The sequence below is a fragment of the Sparus aurata genome, chromosome 6 (genome assembly GCF_900880675.1).
Source record: "Sparus aurata chromosome 6, fSpaAur1.1, whole genome shotgun sequence".
Taxonomy (NCBI): Eukaryota; Metazoa; Chordata; class Actinopteri; order Spariformes; family Sparidae; genus Sparus; species Sparus aurata.
Window position 1 is genome coordinate 6,658,682 of NC_044192.1, and position 17,545 is coordinate 6,676,226.

The 17,545-nt window shown below is 41.9% G+C and overlaps 1 protein-coding gene across 14 annotated transcripts in view; it reads left to right on the forward strand.

Moving 5' to 3' along the window:
* ptprt (protein tyrosine phosphatase receptor type T) overlaps positions 1-17,545 on the forward strand; it is a 332,412-nt gene that overhangs the window by 77,984 nt on the left and 236,883 nt on the right. For all 14 annotated transcript variants that reach the window (XM_030420578.1, XM_030420575.1, XM_030420579.1 and 11 more), the window contains exons 3-5: positions 13,153-13,313; positions 14,331-14,441; positions 17,142-17,223. In XM_030420578.1, coding sequence (XP_030276438.1) covers positions 13,153-13,313; positions 14,331-14,441; positions 17,142-17,223 — 354 coding nt within the window. The remainder of the gene's footprint in view (positions 1-13,152; positions 13,314-14,330; positions 14,442-17,141; positions 17,224-17,545) is intronic.

Sequence of the window (17,545 nt, forward strand, 5' to 3'; positions counted from 1 at the left end):
ACGTACGTGTGTGTGTGTGTGAATGACAGGTCTTTAATTAAAAAGTCTTGCTTATTATTAGCTAGTCAGTCAATGTGAGATGGACACACACACACACACACTCACAGAATAGCAGCACTCAGTGTCCTGATGTGAGTCCGTGTGAAGGTGCTTCAGACGGAGCAGCCAGCCTACAACATGTTCCCGTATCTGATCCGGAGAGTTTCACTTCAGGGTCCCGTAAATCATTCATAATAAACCTCTGTAGTTACAGCAGCACCTGCGAGCCCGCTGCTTGTTTTCATCAGCATGCAGCTTCCACGTTCACATCAGGAAGTCTTCCCAGTACAACCTCCTTACACTTGTGTTTTCTGAGCAGGACTTGGACCTGAGCTTGTTTTTTTTTTCCCTTGTCCTCTCTGAGAGCTTTGGCGGAGGCTGGAAACCACTAAAGGTGTGAGTCTGTAAAGCTGCATTGTTCAAGATGTTGAGGCCACGCACACACATACATTTGATTTGAAACGACAGGAGACAGAGAAACAAGTCAAGTGACACTTGCAGTGCTGCGCCTGCATCATTATATTGCAATAACAAGGCCATTCTGAGCACTTTATGAATACATATAGACATAATGTACACAATAAGATGCAATTTCCTCTAGAAAACACATATGTTGTATTTTTCCTCTGTTTTTGGTTTCATGTAAAGCGTCTTTGAGAGCTGTAAAAGCGCTGTATAAATAAAATGTATTATTATTATTATTATTATTATTATTATAAAAGAATTAAGTAACCCTCTCTTCCTCGAATGAAAGAGGAACTTCTCTACATGCTTTTCCTGCGTGTTATCCTATGTGTGGTTCATTGTGCAGACTGACCTGCAGTGAGGATGGATTTATTTATTCAACCTCAACACAGCCCCTAAATTAAATTATCTTCCATTGTGTGGCTGCTGGTCACTATTCAGTCACACTTGAAAAACAAGCCCTTTTTTAAAGACACAGAGCAGAAGAAGAGCTGCTGTAGAAGAAAAGTTGACACAACAATGATATGAAGTTTAAAAAAAAAAAAAGAGAGAGAAAACAGCCACGGGAGCTGCGTGACAGACGTTTCCAGGCCACATGTGGACGCAAACTGTCTCGCCGCACCATCAGATCACATCTCTATCGGCGGCTTTGAAAAGAAAAAAAACCGCAAAATCACAAATGTAAACCGAGTCTTTGGATGCCGCTAGAACTGCGAAACCAGAATCCTCGCCCAGAGCTCATAGGACGTCTTAATCCAAAACACGACAGACACAAAACACCCGATAAGGAGAATGAAAGAGAGATTTAAGAGCTACACAGCCCAAAAAAAAAAACCCTGGCACGCTTTGAGCGGAGACCCCAGGGAGCCGTTTGAGAGCATCGCACTCTGTGAACATCTTGCATCGAAGCCGTGTTTCAACCAGCAAATCTGGGGATGTAATTGATCTATTAAAGAGCGATTTAGTCTGCGCTTTCTTTATGCTTTGTTGCACAAACCGCTTTCATGTCTGAACCTCAAAACAGCATTGTTTTGTGGGGAAAAAAAAAAAAAAAAAAAAAGTTTGTTATGGAGTCTATTTAGATAAAAGTTCCTTTATTCTGTTCTTCGGGGTGCTGTGAATATTTATGTCCTTTGATGGCGATGGAGACAGAGAAGAAGATGACGTGCGTACATTATGTACATACATTATTCCTCCTGTGTTTACGGATGCTTTCATGCAAACCCTGAAAGACAAAAAAAAAAAAAACATGTCCTGTCCTGGAGGGAACTGAACCTTCATCCTCCCTCGCTTTGATCATCCTCCCCTCCTCTCTTTCAGGACCGAGTTGCCAGTATTTGCTTCGTCACTGTGATTCCTTCCTTTTTATTTGCCTCCGAAATTCTCCCCTTCCGCCACCAGGTATTGGCGAAGTGTCAAAATTTAGGCTTTTGTGTTTTTTGTTTCAAATGAAGAGAGCCAGCCGAGCGCAATGTAAACCAACGCAAAAAAAGCATTATGGAAGCTATTTACGAGGTCTGCGAAGAGTGACAACATTCCCCAGGCACACACACACGCACATGCAGACGTACACACACACGCACACACACACAGATGCACACAAAGACACACACACACACACGGATGCACAGACACACCACCTGCTCCATTTTCTGTAACAGGGGTAAATGAATTAGGTTTTGATGCTTTAAAAGCTTTTTCTTTCGACTCTTATTGAAAGTAAATTTCCCTCTAATGGCGAGGTGTCTGTGTTTACAAGCCACCGATGACTGAGAGAGACGGAGAGACAGGAAGGAGGGAGGACAGCGGCGAGAAAAAGGAGGGTGGATTATAAATGGATTTTAACAAGGGGGACGGACGGGGATGGAAGGGGGGGAGAAAGGAAGGAGGATGGAGACGATGAAACCGGAAGAGAAGAGCGAAGAGAGACTCACACAGACCAGTGAGTTGTTTTGCATTCATGGTTTTTCACCCACTGTCCTGATAATGGCACTTCAATTATTGATTTGTCACTTATCAGATTACTGCAAGGCTCAGACAGCGAGGGGAGGGAGAGGAACAGGGACAGTGGGAAGATGAGAGAGCCAAACATTTCAAACTAGAACAGCACTCAGTAGAGCGCATACCTCTGCAAAGGCCCAACAGTCCGCTTGAAATCAAGCCTAATCGCCATCGGTACTTTTTTAAATCACCATTATCTCGGCTGCACATGTGTGAAATCTTTGAAAACAGTCCATGCTAGACCGGGATCTTTAGTGGGATCCGCATCAAATTACATTCCCTCCCATCTAAACATGTCAGATTCATACATGATTCCCTGAAAAATTAACAAGACATTTGCAAATCACTCTGTCTGACCATGTCAAAAATCCGTCCCTTTATCCAGATCCACACCAAAAGTTAATGGGCTGCATTCTGGACCGAGACCCATCCTCCATCCAAGTATCATGGAAATCCATTCAGTAGTTTTTTGTGTAATCCTGCTGACAAACCAACCAATATATGGAGGATCAAATCTGTCAACATCAGAATTGAATAATTAGAATAATAAATGGCTAAATGGATCAATATGAAACTAAAAGCACAGAAATAATGATGATTGAATTGAAAAGAAATGTAGTTAACATAATTAATTGATAAAAATGTGAGAAATGTGTGTAAATTTTATGCTTCTGTTTTAATTTGCCTCTATATTTACATTTTTATTAATTCATCCATTGATTTTTACTGCTCCATTGACTTTTCCCTTTTATTCATTAATTTCCAAATTAATTTATCCAGGCACATTTTTTACTTCTTCACCTTTGCAATTTTCATGCCAATTATTTCTACAAACCTATTTATTTCAGTATTTTCCTTACTTTTTATGCAAATGAGGGGGCTGTTTAATGGGATCAGCTCTATGATAAGTGGCTGATCAACATCAGACTATATGTAGATAGATAGATAGATAGATAGATAGATAGATAGATAGATCATCATTCTCTGTGTTTGCTGATCACGTACAAACTCATAAAGACAATTTTTAGCGTCACAAAAATAAACAATGACCTTTTTTTTTTTTGCGTCTGGTGAATAAATGAACAAAGTGTGCTACATGCAGAATCGCAGCGGAACATATAACGACAGCGGGAAGTGAACTGTTAAGGGATCCGATCTCCAGCTGTGTTCAGCCGAGCAGATCGTATCATTAACCTGGTTTCCATGTTCAGACGGCTGCACACATGCGAGGAAAATCACGGAACATGCAAAAGAAAAAAAACCTGTGCTTTAATCGATTTTAACGCCAGATATAAACGTAGATATGCAGAGATGTCAGAGTTATCCGTCAGAAATACATCTAAAAAATAAAAAAAACAATGACCGAAATGCAATAAAGTAATGAAGGAAGGGGGAGGAGAAACAAAGGTAAAGGGAAACACAAAGAGTGGAACGACAGCCAGATGGATGGATTGATGAGCATGTAGGTTATAGAGAACTGGACACATGGCGGATAGAGACGGAAAGAAAAGGTAATGAATGAGTGTTGGCAGAAAACCAAATGAGCAGAACAATCAGGGCGTGAAGAGGATGAGCACAAACTACCCTGTTTATGAGTGTGTGTGTGTGTGTGTTCATGCACCTGTATACAAAGACAAACACTGCAGCTTTGATTATATAGGATTTCAACATATGTTTGTATATATGTGATGATGATGATGATGATGATGGTGCTGATGATGATGCAGGGCCATTACCCATTCAGGACACGGAACATATGGGTTCCAACGTTCGGATGTTTGTGTGTGTGTGTGTGTGTGCGTGTGTGTGTGTGTGTGAGAGACCTCGGGGGGAATTCGGTGTGCTAAATGTGTGAAATGGGCCGAGGACCAATGGGACGTTTTTTTTTGTGTCCGACTCCAGTGATTCCCTTAGCCATGCCTTTAATAGCGATGATGATGGTGATGAAGATGAGTCATTTTACTCGACGACAGTGTGTTTTGTCATCCAGCTCGAGTCGCGTCTGCGCCGCAGCTGATGCTCCCTCGTTCCTTTCCCGCCTCCCTCTCCTTCCCTCTTTCCCCTTTCCCCTCCTTTCATTCATCCTTCTTTCCTCTTTCCTTTCTGTCCTTACGTGATTCTCTGCTTCTCTTCGCTCCTTGTCCTCATACAACAAACGAATGAAAATGGTTTGCAGAAAGAAAGAAAGAAAGAAAGAAAGAAAGAAAACATTCTTTATTTTTCTGCATCATACGAAGCGACATGCTGCTACTAATAGAATAAAATTGACAGCGAGCACGTCCCTAAAGGACAAAGTAGGAAGGTGGGATGATGTGTGTGATTGCACGTGTGTGTGTGTGTGTGTGTGCGTGCGCGTGTGTGTGTGTGTGTGCGCGATACCTCCTTGCTTTAACCAGCGTCCCACGCCTTTCATAACCAGCTCTCAGCTCCTGTAAAGGGACTTAGTAACTCCCCTGTCCTCCCACACACACACACACACACACACACACACACACAGTAAGGATTTGTTTCCCTCAGTAGATGTATCTTCCTGTCCGGTAAACACACAGTAAAGGCCATCTGAATTCAATTGGATTCTTCACCGTCAATTTATAGATATTACATTGAAAGATATCAATTGAAATGTGCTCTTGAATACATTCCACCAGCTCTTTATGTGTTCAAGTGCTACATCATGCGCTCCAATATCAGTTCGCCTTTACCTTTTCATCTTCAAACTTTTGAATACGAGCTGTCACATAAAGATGAGGCCATACATGAGAAGACCTCCAGACTGTGTTCCAGACGTTCAGCCTTGCTGGAAGTCTCTGTCTTTCTACTGGTCTGAAAGCAGGAAAGAGGGCAATGCCCTTTCAGAATAAAATAATAAAACAGTGAAAGGCTGATGGAGGATGACTTCCAACTTTTTATGTTAAACTAATTACATCAGCAAATAAGTGCCTTTAGGGTCACATAGTTACATAACGCTCTGCCTACAGGGCTTTCTGCCAGAAAGACTTGCTAGGACACGGCTGACATTTTGAAAAAAGTGTATTTTAAACCAAATCATGATGTTTTTCGAAAACAAAACCAACCAAATTAAGAGTTTGTGCCTAGAACTAACTGCCGCCACATCTAAAAACATTTCTTTTTTAACCCCGCCTGACTTCCCAAATACTTAAGTAGGGTCAAAATCAGTGTTGTATCAAAAGGACACTGTTTATTTACTGTCGTCACACCAGAGCGCCACAATACACTTTGAATTGATGTATCCTTAGAACTTTAACCTACATACACCAAAACTGTATCTTGTATAAAGTATTTAAATGTATTACAAGGAACTTTTAATTGCCTCTATATGACCTACATAAGCTCGCAAGACCATCAGTGAGGAGACTGCTATTTCTGTATAATTCTTCGAGGTATTTTTAGTGCTCGTCACCGGATCGGATTCCACCTTATCCTCTCTTAGTCTTAACATCAAAACTTCCTATTATGGAGGTTGAGTTTAAAAGATTGTAACGGTCCAAAGTGAGGTGGAGATTTGTAGTCTGGTGGTAACGATACACCGTCATCATCATCATCTTTTGTCCAGGGGAGCCATCAAAATCAACCAAAAATGAAAGTTCCTTACAGTAGATTTAATCAAAATGGCCGCATACATACAAGAATGTAACACGGCGCTGAGTGTACCGATCCATTGCTTGATTTATTCGAGGTCGTGTGACGGATGACAGAGTGTGTGTGCGTGCTTGTTGTGAACCTGATCATGCAGTGTATTGTGTGTGTGTGTGTGTGTGTGTTGTGAGCTAACTGGCCAGCCGTATTACTATTGATCTGTGACCCACCTTTAGTATTGATCTGAGAAAACCCCACTGTTAACCAGGTTTTCTCATTTCCCTCTCCCTCACACACACACACACACAGCTCAGCAGTGCTGTGGCAGCCCACATCAGTACTGTGAAACATTTTATACCACACACTCGGAGGGCCTTGGCGGCTCAAACATTTATTCTATTTTTTTATTCCTGCGATCTTAATCTGTCTCTTCCTACGCCGCACATCACGGGCTTTTGAATTACATGTGTACTTTATATATTTTGAAATACTTCAGCTTGAAAGGTCTTTAAAGATCAAATGCTCCTAAACTTTCAAAGATAAGTCACATTTGATCAAAAGCCGAGATAAGCGTAGGATGTCAGTAAACTCACGCTGTGTAAGTACGTGCTGTCATAATATCTGCATGAAAAACGGAACTCGTCCCAAAAACAGACAGAGACGTCGAAGAGGACTATTTCAAGTGATGCATCGTAGAATCGTGATGTTGTTACTTCATCTTACTTAGACGGAGCTAAACAACAGGACTTCAGTCAGAGTCACCAGTAAATTCTGGTATCAGAATTATAATCCTTGTACCAGGTTTAGACCACCCGATATCAACCCGATAACAGACGCGTGGCGCTGAACGAGGGATTCCAGGACATATTCCGAACGCTGACCAATAGCAAGGCAACATTGGGGGGGGGGGACCAAATCGGCCGAGGTTGAATTACCAGTGATAAACCTCACGTAACACTTATATTACAGTGTTCAACATGGATTGTACTACTACTTCACCTGTGGCATGATGATGCTGGTGCATCAAGGTGGAAAAAGCTCACCGCCATTTTGTCATCCTGTCTTAAAGGGACAGTGTGTAATATATCAAGTATTTAGCGCCATCTAGCTGTGAGGTTCTACACTGCAACACTCCTTTGCTCACCCCTCCCGTTCTGAAGACGTTGGAGACGTTCCGGAAGCTACGGTGGCCCTGACGGACAAGAAAGTCATTTTCAAAATATGGACTCTTTCCCAACAGCGGCGAGTATTTCTACTGATTCAAGTAATGAGGTAAAGATGTAGTTAGTTATTAAGGCTATAAAACTAGAGGTTCCCTCTCAGTTCCGCAGTCAAGCTAGCTCTGAGCGAAAACGCGTTTAGCCTTACTACGTAGAACCACGTAGTGTTTTGTGTCCGTCTCGGCAGTCCATAGTTTTTTTAAAACCGGAAAGACATGGCGGCCTCCATAGAGCTTGCCCGTGCTATGTACATTCAGATAGGTAATTCTTCGCTCAGGAGGATAAGTCAGATTGTTGGCAGAGGTAATTGTACACCACTGAGGACTTACTTATGAACGAAGACGTTGATTTGAGTTAAAAAAAATCGTTACACACTGTCCCTTTAAGATTTACCAAACACATTACAGCCAACATCACACACATGCAACTGTTCCCATTTTTTTTACATCCTTGCTCATGCAGACGAGTCCCTTACCTCACCTAAAGATGACAAGCTATGATTGCTTGTGTGTAGCCTGTCGCGTTCCTCGTCCGAGCCTCTACAGTGATTTATAACACTGACACAGTGACTAATGTAAGAGCGAAAAATACTGTGCGGGAATGCAGAATAAGTGTGTTAACACGATCTGTCTCGTTGCATCTACCGATAGTCCCGCGTGGCCACTATCCAGCAGGTCTACTATCTTAACATATTGATCGATTTTACAGCTACACTTACAGTTCAACACCTAACAGGAAGAAAAAAGTTCATTTATATCACCTGTGATATTTGTCACGTGTATTAAGTTGTCAAATTATTTTCTAAATCAGGTATTTTGTGTGATTTTTCTCCCAATAGCTTAATCTCTGCGTGTAATTTCAACCCGTCACTGCGCTAGTGACACATATGTGGGTGTGAACCTTCTCTGAGATCACACTGTTGTCACTGTGCGAGGCGTCCTCCACTCTGAACCTTCGTTCGTTCAGTCTCACACCGACTGAAAACTATTCTGAACAGATCAACAGCTCTGTGCGAGATCCCCCACAGCGGGTGGGGGTTAAATGCTGTGCTAAAAGGCACTTCGGCGGCTGAAAGACACAGTCGAGGCCTCTGCCTTCCTTTTGATGGAGACGGCTTTGGAGAAATAAAAGCGAAGAGTCGCAAATTCTCAACAGTATTTGTGAAAACAGCTGGTCTCGCGTGGCAGCATGTGCTGGAACGTTTGTTGCACCAAGTTGACCCACTTATTTTGATGTGTGAGTGTGTGTGCGATTGTGTGTGTGTGTGTGTCTTTGTGTGTGTGTGTGCGCGCGTGTTGACATGGAAGACAGATTCATCAGTTTTTCTCACGTTAACAGATTGCACCTCTCTGACCTCACAGCTGGGAAACAATGTGTGAAATGAGGGTTGTGTGCGTTTGTTATTGTGTGCCTGTGCGTGTCTCTCTGTTCTCGTGTCTGTTGTGTTTTGTCACTGTGTGGGGGACTGTTTGTGACAAAGGCAAAGCATGTTTGTCCATGTGTGAGTGATGTCTCACCATATGGAAAGAGATCTTTTTGATGAGCGCGCGCGCGTGTGTGTGTGGGTGTTTGCGCGTTTTAGACGTATATCTAAGTGCACTTTTCTTGTTTTTTCGTGTCATTGATGTAAAAGTGTGAATGTATCTGCGTTCACGTTATTTTTTTTTGCGCGTGTTTGGACGTACATTGTAACACCGCTGCCTCCCCCACACAGACAGTTGTCATGTTGTCAGGAGTCGCTTGATAGCAAACATCACACGTATCGTTTGGTTTGTGTGTCGCGTCGACTTTATTTAAAAACAGAATTTTAAATGAAACAAATCCCTCTTCAAAAAATGCTCCAGAACTGCAGGGGACTGACAAATGAAGCTGTGTGTGTGTGTGTGTGTGTGTGTGTGTGTGTGTGTGTGTGTGTGCATCCATGCATGTTCACATAGGCGGGAATAAGAAATGTAATCAGGCCCAGTTCACTGTTGAAAGACCTGCTTAGAGACCCAGGATAGATTACTTTTAACACACACATATACACACACACACCTGTGGACAAACACACACACACACACACACACATACCAGCAGGCACACAAAAAACATAATTTCACTTCAGCAATACGATACACTCCTCCTCTGGGAACATCCCAAGACGACACATTGCTACTTGACACTCATCATAAAGGTGACACTTCTCACTATCTATCTAAGTGCGCAGGCTACAGGATAGTATTGAACCGAGTATTTATAGTACTGTATATGTTAGAAAATATGATAGATCAGAGAAATAACTCACACAAGGTCGGGGCTGAGGTAGAGAGACAGAGTTACAAACCCGTCTGCTACTTCAGCACCACGGACAGCGCCAGGGATTCATCAGTACACAGCAGAGTCAGACGGCTGATACCTCCGAGCCGCACATGAGACCGGAGATTCTTACTCGCACACAGTCAGGATCAATGAGTCAGACAGACTGGACTAACATGTTCAACTCAACAACCCCTCCAGCCCTGCAGTCTCTACTACCAGGGGATGGAGAGTTAGCAGGAGGAATTCTTGGCATGGCATCCCCCCTGACTTGGGATTTGACTTCCCTTAACTAAGCACTCAGCTTGACTTGACTGGACACAATCTGTGACTTTACTTGACTTGACCCGACTAGCCTTGGAAAAAAAAAAAAGGGGTTTTCTTCAGACTTGAGCTTGAACTTCCTCGTCACATGTCTGCTCCCCCAGTCCCCAAACCACAGACTGAAGAAAGCCCACTCCCTCACAATCACAGCCACACGAGGCACAGCAAAAACACTGGACAGGTTACGATGCTGTCAGGTTTCATGTCTTTCTTATTGCATCCTGACAAAATCCAACACCGTGATCTGGACTAACAGAGGGAAGTTGACTTCGCCTTTGTGTGTCTGTGTGAATTTTTTTTTATCGTGGGGTATAAAAACCTGTTCTCACAAAAACAATAAAAGATTTATTTGGGGCTTCAGACTCGTCTTTGCGGTTGAGGTTAGATTCAGGGTTATGTTAAGGTCGCGGTGCCTCCAGGAGATCTATGTCAGTCAATATGACGTCCTCACAAGTATAGCATACCAACTTTCTGACTTTCTGTGTGTGTGTGTGTGTTTTCTGCTCCAACTTTGCTGTTTCTTTATACTCCTTCCTCTTCAAAAGTCACTGCACTGCCCTTTAAAATCAAAATGCCATCACATCCAGGCAACAGTCTCCAAAAAACACGCGTCAGTAGTCGACAAATCTAAAAAAAAAAATTTTTTTATGACATTCTTTTGCTTAACTTCTTTATTGTTTTCTCTTTTTATTATTATTATATGGAATCTACACACGGTGATAGAATTCTGTGTTGATCAATAGATGTGTTTTGTCCCTGAATTAATCTCTTTTCACATGTACTTTGGGAAATATTGTATTATTATTGTATTTTTGATAGCAAATCAGGGATTTGATGTTGATTACCAGTCGAGTGTAACATAACAGAGCAGGTTCGTTTCATCAGCTTATATGCATCCACAGTCCCAACACAATTTAAAACAGACAAAAGAGATAAAAACCCCTAAAGCAGGACATTTTACATTCATTCAGTAAGCTTATCACACCTATGCATTAGAGCACATACGCACATTCAGACGCTGTTGGAGGCGCACAATCACACCTGCTTGATTCAGTATCTCTCCTCTCTCGCTCTCTTGCCAAATAGTCTCCCAGTAACTTCTAACTCACAGTCCGGCTGATGGCAGTCAGCCAAATGGAGCCGGTCGACCCATAAAAGCCCCATCCTGTGCCATAAAGCAGAGACTAAAACACACTTAAACCGTGAGTCGACAGAGAAAATGTGTTTTACGTTGTGGTTCAGAACCCTCGGGGCGTGGATACATTAAGACGCTGATATACAGCTTCAGTGAATTAAAGAGCTAGGAGTGTTTTCAGGCTTTTTGCTCTGCATCAAGCATCAAGCTCAAATGCCAAATCCTGCAGCACTCTCAAATTTGGAAACTGTTTTAACTGTTTGATGGAGGTTTCTGCCACAGCTGAAAGTTGGAAGTAACATTCAGAAATCAGGAGGACAATGATCTGTAACCTAAAGTACAAAAGAAAAGAAAAATGATGTTGTAGGAACTCATTTGACCCTCTGACATTCTTCAAAACAAGACAAGGTGAACACAAATTCATTACTGGGGTAGTCAGTGGCAGAGTTATGAAATGAATTCCAAGAAAATATATTAATATATCTATCTACACACACACACACACACACACACAGGCACAAACAGACATAGCTCCGTAGCTAAAACGGTGCGTTTAAGACACAATGGGATGCTAAAGCAATGCGTCAAATGAGAAAAATAATGTATTTTTTTTAATTAAAGTATGTTAACCTAATCTAGTAGGACCCCCAGATAAAAATATGAACCTGAAAATTAGCATTATTATGACCTCTTTAATGTTTCTTAATTTTGACCCATCAGTGACACGATAATTGCTGGTGCTTTTATTTTGAAAGAACAATGCTAGCAGGAGGAGGAGAACCGTTAAGCGTCAGGTGTGTTTCTAAGAAGATGGAGGACGTCGTGCTGTGTGTTTAACACCTGTCTGAGAAAGGTTTAAAGGCCTAAAGGTTTCTAGTCACGTCCTGCCTTGTTCTGACTGACACTGAGTGACTTTATGACGTCTCTTCCTGTAGTTTCGTCGAGTTGGAGGCGGTTTGGTGACTTTAAGCTAGCAAGGATGCTGCGATAGCTAATTAGCGTCATGTTTACTAGCTGTTAGCATATCTGTGATACTTGTGGTCAAAGTGCTGCATGTGTTGCTGTATGTACAGTAGCTATATGGAGCTAACCGTGCTAAAGTTAGGATGGTGGAAGATATCTTATACTTAATTGACATTTTACTGACTAGTTTTCTCGCTAAAAAGTGACTAATAATTTTGTTTTAAGTTAAATATGCTCACCTGTAGCTTCATAGCAGAGTTATTTCATCATTTTGTGATAATGGTAGGCAAATTAATTTTCAACTTAACCGTTATAATTCACAGATTTAAAGTCGTGGTTATGTATTTTGTATTTTGCTGTTTGTTTTTGTGGCAGTCAAGATGAACATTAAGAATGTGTGTTAACAATAATGCCATTCAGTATTTTTTGGGGTGACCTCCTTTTGTGATATTATCGAGTTATCTTGTGAAAATCCTTATATTTTACCTATCACAAGATATATCACCTAACCAAAACCAAAATACCCCCCCAACCCCCATTTACATCATTTATTTATTATTTCTTATGCCTTCTTATCAATAAAGCTTGAACAATCATATGGTGCATTAGACTATGATTTAGCTGTTGATGCTTTAAATAAAGACAAACACAAGTTGTGGAAACACATGAGAATTTGACAAAAACAGTCATTTTAGTAAATGTTTGATGTGCAAATGACAAAAATGATCAGCATTACAACCACATGATCCATTGTACTATAGAAACTAACCTTGTCCTTCTATGCTTAATCCCATAATCTGTAACATGAATTTCAACATCAGTTTATGTCCACGGCTCTACTCGGATACATAAGCATGAGCCCAATCATGTGTTAACCGAACTCATGGAGTCTGTTTTGGACTATATCAGAGTCCTCATAGCCAACTAAGTAATATTGTATGACTGTGGCTCCCAGAATTGAACTGGAAACCACTAAAACCAGATGTCCAACATGGTGGATTAATTATTCTTAGAACCCGTTAACGCAGGAATCATCTGAAGTTCACCTGTACCAATCTGATCATATGTTGACTCTCTCCTGCCTTTCTCTTCCTGTGTCTGTGGCTGTAGGTTCGTTCATGGTCGTGAACGCGTCGGGCCGGGCGTCAGGACAAAAGGCTCATCTTTACATGCCCACCCTGAAGGAGAACGACACCCACTGCATCGACTTCCTGTACTCCCTGTCCAGCCGGGACGGAGCCAGCCCGGGCACACTTAACGTCTATATCAAGGTGTGTGTATGTGTGTGTGTCTGTCTGTGTGTGTGTGTCTGTCTGTGTGTGTGTGTGTGTCTGTGTCTTTGTGGGTGTGTGGGTGAGAGAGAGTGACTGACTGACAGGGTGGGATGGATGAAGGGGCTGATAGACTGAACAGACTAAGCAGGTAAACAAACAAACAGACCTCTGTTCTCTGTCAAGGAGGGATGAAGTTAGCCCTGGGGCATTTAATGTTTATTTAGAGGTGTGTGTGTGTGTGTGTGCGGGAGTGTGTGTGTGTGAGTGTGTGTCTGTCTGTGTGTGTATGTGAGAAACAGAATGATTGATGGACAGGTGCAATGACAGACCTCATCTATTCCCTTTCAGCTGGGATATAGTTAACTCCAGTATGCTGTGTGTTTTTATAAAGAAAATGTTAAGTACGAAGACTTATGACATGTTGTTTATTTGGACACGAATGCAATGTAAGAATAAGAATTCCTAAAATGATTAAAACATTGAAGATAAGAACCAGGGCCCGTGCATGTACCAGTGTGGTGATCTTGTGTTGTCGAGCCGAGGCAGGTCTCAACCCGCGAGACTGAATGTTTTATATCATGGTCTGGAGACACTGATGGACAGATGGGTAGAGTACAGAGCTGGGAAGGTCAGAAGGGAGCTGTGGATGGAGGGTGGAATCCTGAATAGACAGGCCAGTGAGGCAGAAACTGAGGGAGTATATAGATGGATAAAAAGATAAGACATGACATAAAGAGATTGATGAGGATCTGAAGTGAGCGAGTCAGGGGATTAACAAAGCACTGGATTAGAGCACTTAACGAGTGAAGTAATCAGCCAATCAATTAACCGATTATCAAGGAAGAAGTGTCAGAAAATGAAGGAATAAAGAGTTAATTGAATGAATAGAGTGAGTAGACATTAAAATCCCACATCTACTTTAGTTTCGCCTCAGAACCCTCCAGTTTTACTTTGTGAAACCTTCAGACGCCCTGTTCAATCCTTTCATCTTGTCCTCTCACTGTCTGCCTGCAGGTGAATGGAGGCGCTCAGGGTAACCCAGTATGGAACGCCTCTGATACTGTTACTGAAGGCTGGGTGAAGGCTGAGCTGGCCATTTCTACATTCTGGCCTAACTCCTATCAGGTAACGCACACACACACACACACACACACACACACAAGCTTCCATTAGTTCTATTACTGCACAAGCTGATTTGCAAGACGTAAGAGCACATGATAAATGATGGAGACAGTCATACGGCAGCCTGTTAAAATGACACAGAAAAATTATGAAGCAACAGAGCTGCCTGCTCCTCTTTGATCACCATCTCATCGTACAGCAAAATAGATTAAACTCCTCTTTTAATGTGCATGAGGTCTATAATTAAACTCCCTAATGTGTCAGGCAGATTGGTCAATGTTTGATGCTTCAGTTGTCCTGCGGAGGCTGTTTCCACCCAAAATTCAATATTTACTCTTAATTTATGAACGTGAACATTCAGCCGAAGATTAGTCGACTGCAGAAGGTGCCTGTCTCATATTGTCAGTTGATGTGTGAAAAGTACAATAAAAACGATCTTTGCTAAGCTAACCATATTCAGGTGTTTTCATAACTAATGCTGTCTGTCGACCATTTGCATCACAGACAGTTTGGCTTATCATTTCTGTCACCTATCACTGGTTCTAGTACCAGTAAAGTACACACAGTACCGGGACCCTGGGACTGGTTTGGCAACTCTGTGTTAGTATGCTGCACAGTTAGCTGCACGCTATTTGAATTGATACTGATAATAAAAGAATAAAGATGGATATACATTAAAGGGAGTTTGAGGAATTTAGATTTTAACAAAGAGGACATTAATCTTTCTTTACATTGCTGAGTATATTGCTATGTGATAACACTTTAGCATGATCTGTGCAGGCCTACTGTATATCAGGTGATTGCAGGTGTCTACCATCAGCTCAAGAGTATTAAGTCTACAACACAAGCAGTCCGTTAAGCTTAAGTTATGGTGTGATGGTTGGTTGGAGCTGTGGATAAAGTTTCATCATTTAACAGGTAGTGAAATGATTAAAAGGCTTCTCTCCTTTAGTGTATTCCTTTAATATTGGAACACAAAACCTTTACCATTTAATGACTCTCACTTTTGCCCGTGTGTGGGCGTGTGTGTGTGTGTGTGTGTGTGTGTGTGTGTGTGTGGGTCTGTCTAAGGTGCGGAGGTGTACCCTGCTGTGTTGTTTTATTGAGGTAGCACAAAAGCGACTGTGTTTTACCGAATGACTGAACTACGTCCAGTAAATGAAGGCGCCCCCTGTGTGGCGTACACAGATCTGAAGCACAATGGTAACCTAAGTGCATTGAATGTGTGTGTTTCCCTCCCTAATGAGGAGACACCTCCCATGGAGAAATTACACTTTCTTTTTCATAAAGGGCAAAAAACATTGTTATATTAAAGTACAGAGCTCTGCCAGGGCAAGAACAAACTTCTGAGAGAACTTGTCATTCTCCTTTGAACAGGCCAAATTTGAAATATGCATGTTGCAGTCGGTTATTACAGTTGAACTAAAAGAAAAAAAAATGTTTTGCACTAGAAGTGAAAAACAGATCAACTGCTCCCCACTGCTGACATAGCCTTAGATAAAACACATCATTATTCATGTTTGACTACATGTTTTTGTTTGCAGAGATTTTTACTGTTGTTAGCATGCTAACCAAGTAGCCCCAGCATTTCCTGTGTCCTAGTACCACTTCTAAGAGTTGAAGATAGTATTGCTGGGTCACTATCATTATCAATCAGTAATTACAGGGGCGTGATAATGGGATATGGCCCTTATGCAACGTTGTTTAAAAAACATGGACTCAGAAAAGATAGCAAATGTAAGATCTAGATTTTCTTCAAACCATATTTTATTCACTTGCAAGTCAATTCAGCAAGATTACAGATATACAGATCACTCTTAAAATGAACATTATGGAAGTGAAAGATCAGAATTTTGCATACGAGGACCCGTCACATAAAAACCCAATATCAGTTTCTCTCTTCTCTTGACATCCGCGCCAGAGAGAGGGATTTATTTTTTGAAGGAAAAGAGGCGAGTAAAGATTTCCCAGACGTCCTTAGTATTCAAACTGAGTGCCAGCTTATACTGTTGAGGATCCTGACAGCACAGAGGTATATGTGTGTGCGTCCTCGGAGTGTGTTTGTGTATGAGTATTTATGTGTGGGTCAGGAGTGCATGGCCCCTTGACAGTGCTGCCTGTCTGTCACCCTGGCAGTGTGTGAGTTCATCTGTGGGAGAGAACAATGTTAAAACAGTAAAAAAAATAAAGGAGTAGTGCGATGGGACTGAAATTGAGAAAGATACAAAAGAGCAATTAGTGGAAGAGAATAAAATAGCTTGTGAAGAGAGTAGAGAGGGCAGAAAGAGCAAGAATAAATGAGAGGAGTAGGGAGGGATCAAGGATGAAGGGAGCAGAAATAGCAGAGCGGAGGTGAAGAAGGAAAATAACACCAAAGATTGAAAAAAGGCAAGAATGCAGCAGGAGGATGGGAGAGGAATGACGAGAGGAAGGAGGAGGAGGAGGAGGAGGAGGAACGGCATATGTGGTTGGCATAAGGATGAAGACAGAAGGATGAGGGGATGAAGTGAAGAGAGGAATAGTTGCTGACTTTCAGTAGAAAAATTCCCCTGGGGTTTCCATATGAGCTTCGCAGGGGCGTCAAGATGTTGCAGTACGTGGAAGAAAGAAAGTTATTTTAGATGCATTATTTAAAGAGAAAACTGTGTCTCAAGCTGATTCTTTTCCTTCTTTCTTTCTTTCTTTCTTTCTTTCCCCTCTCAGGTTATATTTGAAGCAGTTTCAGTTCAAGGCCATCCGGGTTTCATCGCCATCGACGACATACGAGTTCTGGCTCACCCCTGCCGTAAGTGATTCTGTGTGTGTGTGTGTTTCATAACGGTTGACCCTGCACAACTGTAGCCCCACTGAGCATCATCTGTTTTATAGCTATCTCACACTCGCACACACACGCGAAGGCTGTGTAAAGGACAGATTGTGAGGCTTGCAGACAGATTGCAGAGAGCCAGGAAGAAGGTCCAAACTCAGGGTCTTCATCACTCAAATCCGACAGAAACACTTTGCTTCACAGAACTCCGGACTGCTTACTGCAACACTCTGCGGCCTGCCTACCCCACTTTGTCTACTCAGTATTATTCTCTCGCATTCTCACTGTGTAATCTTGTTGG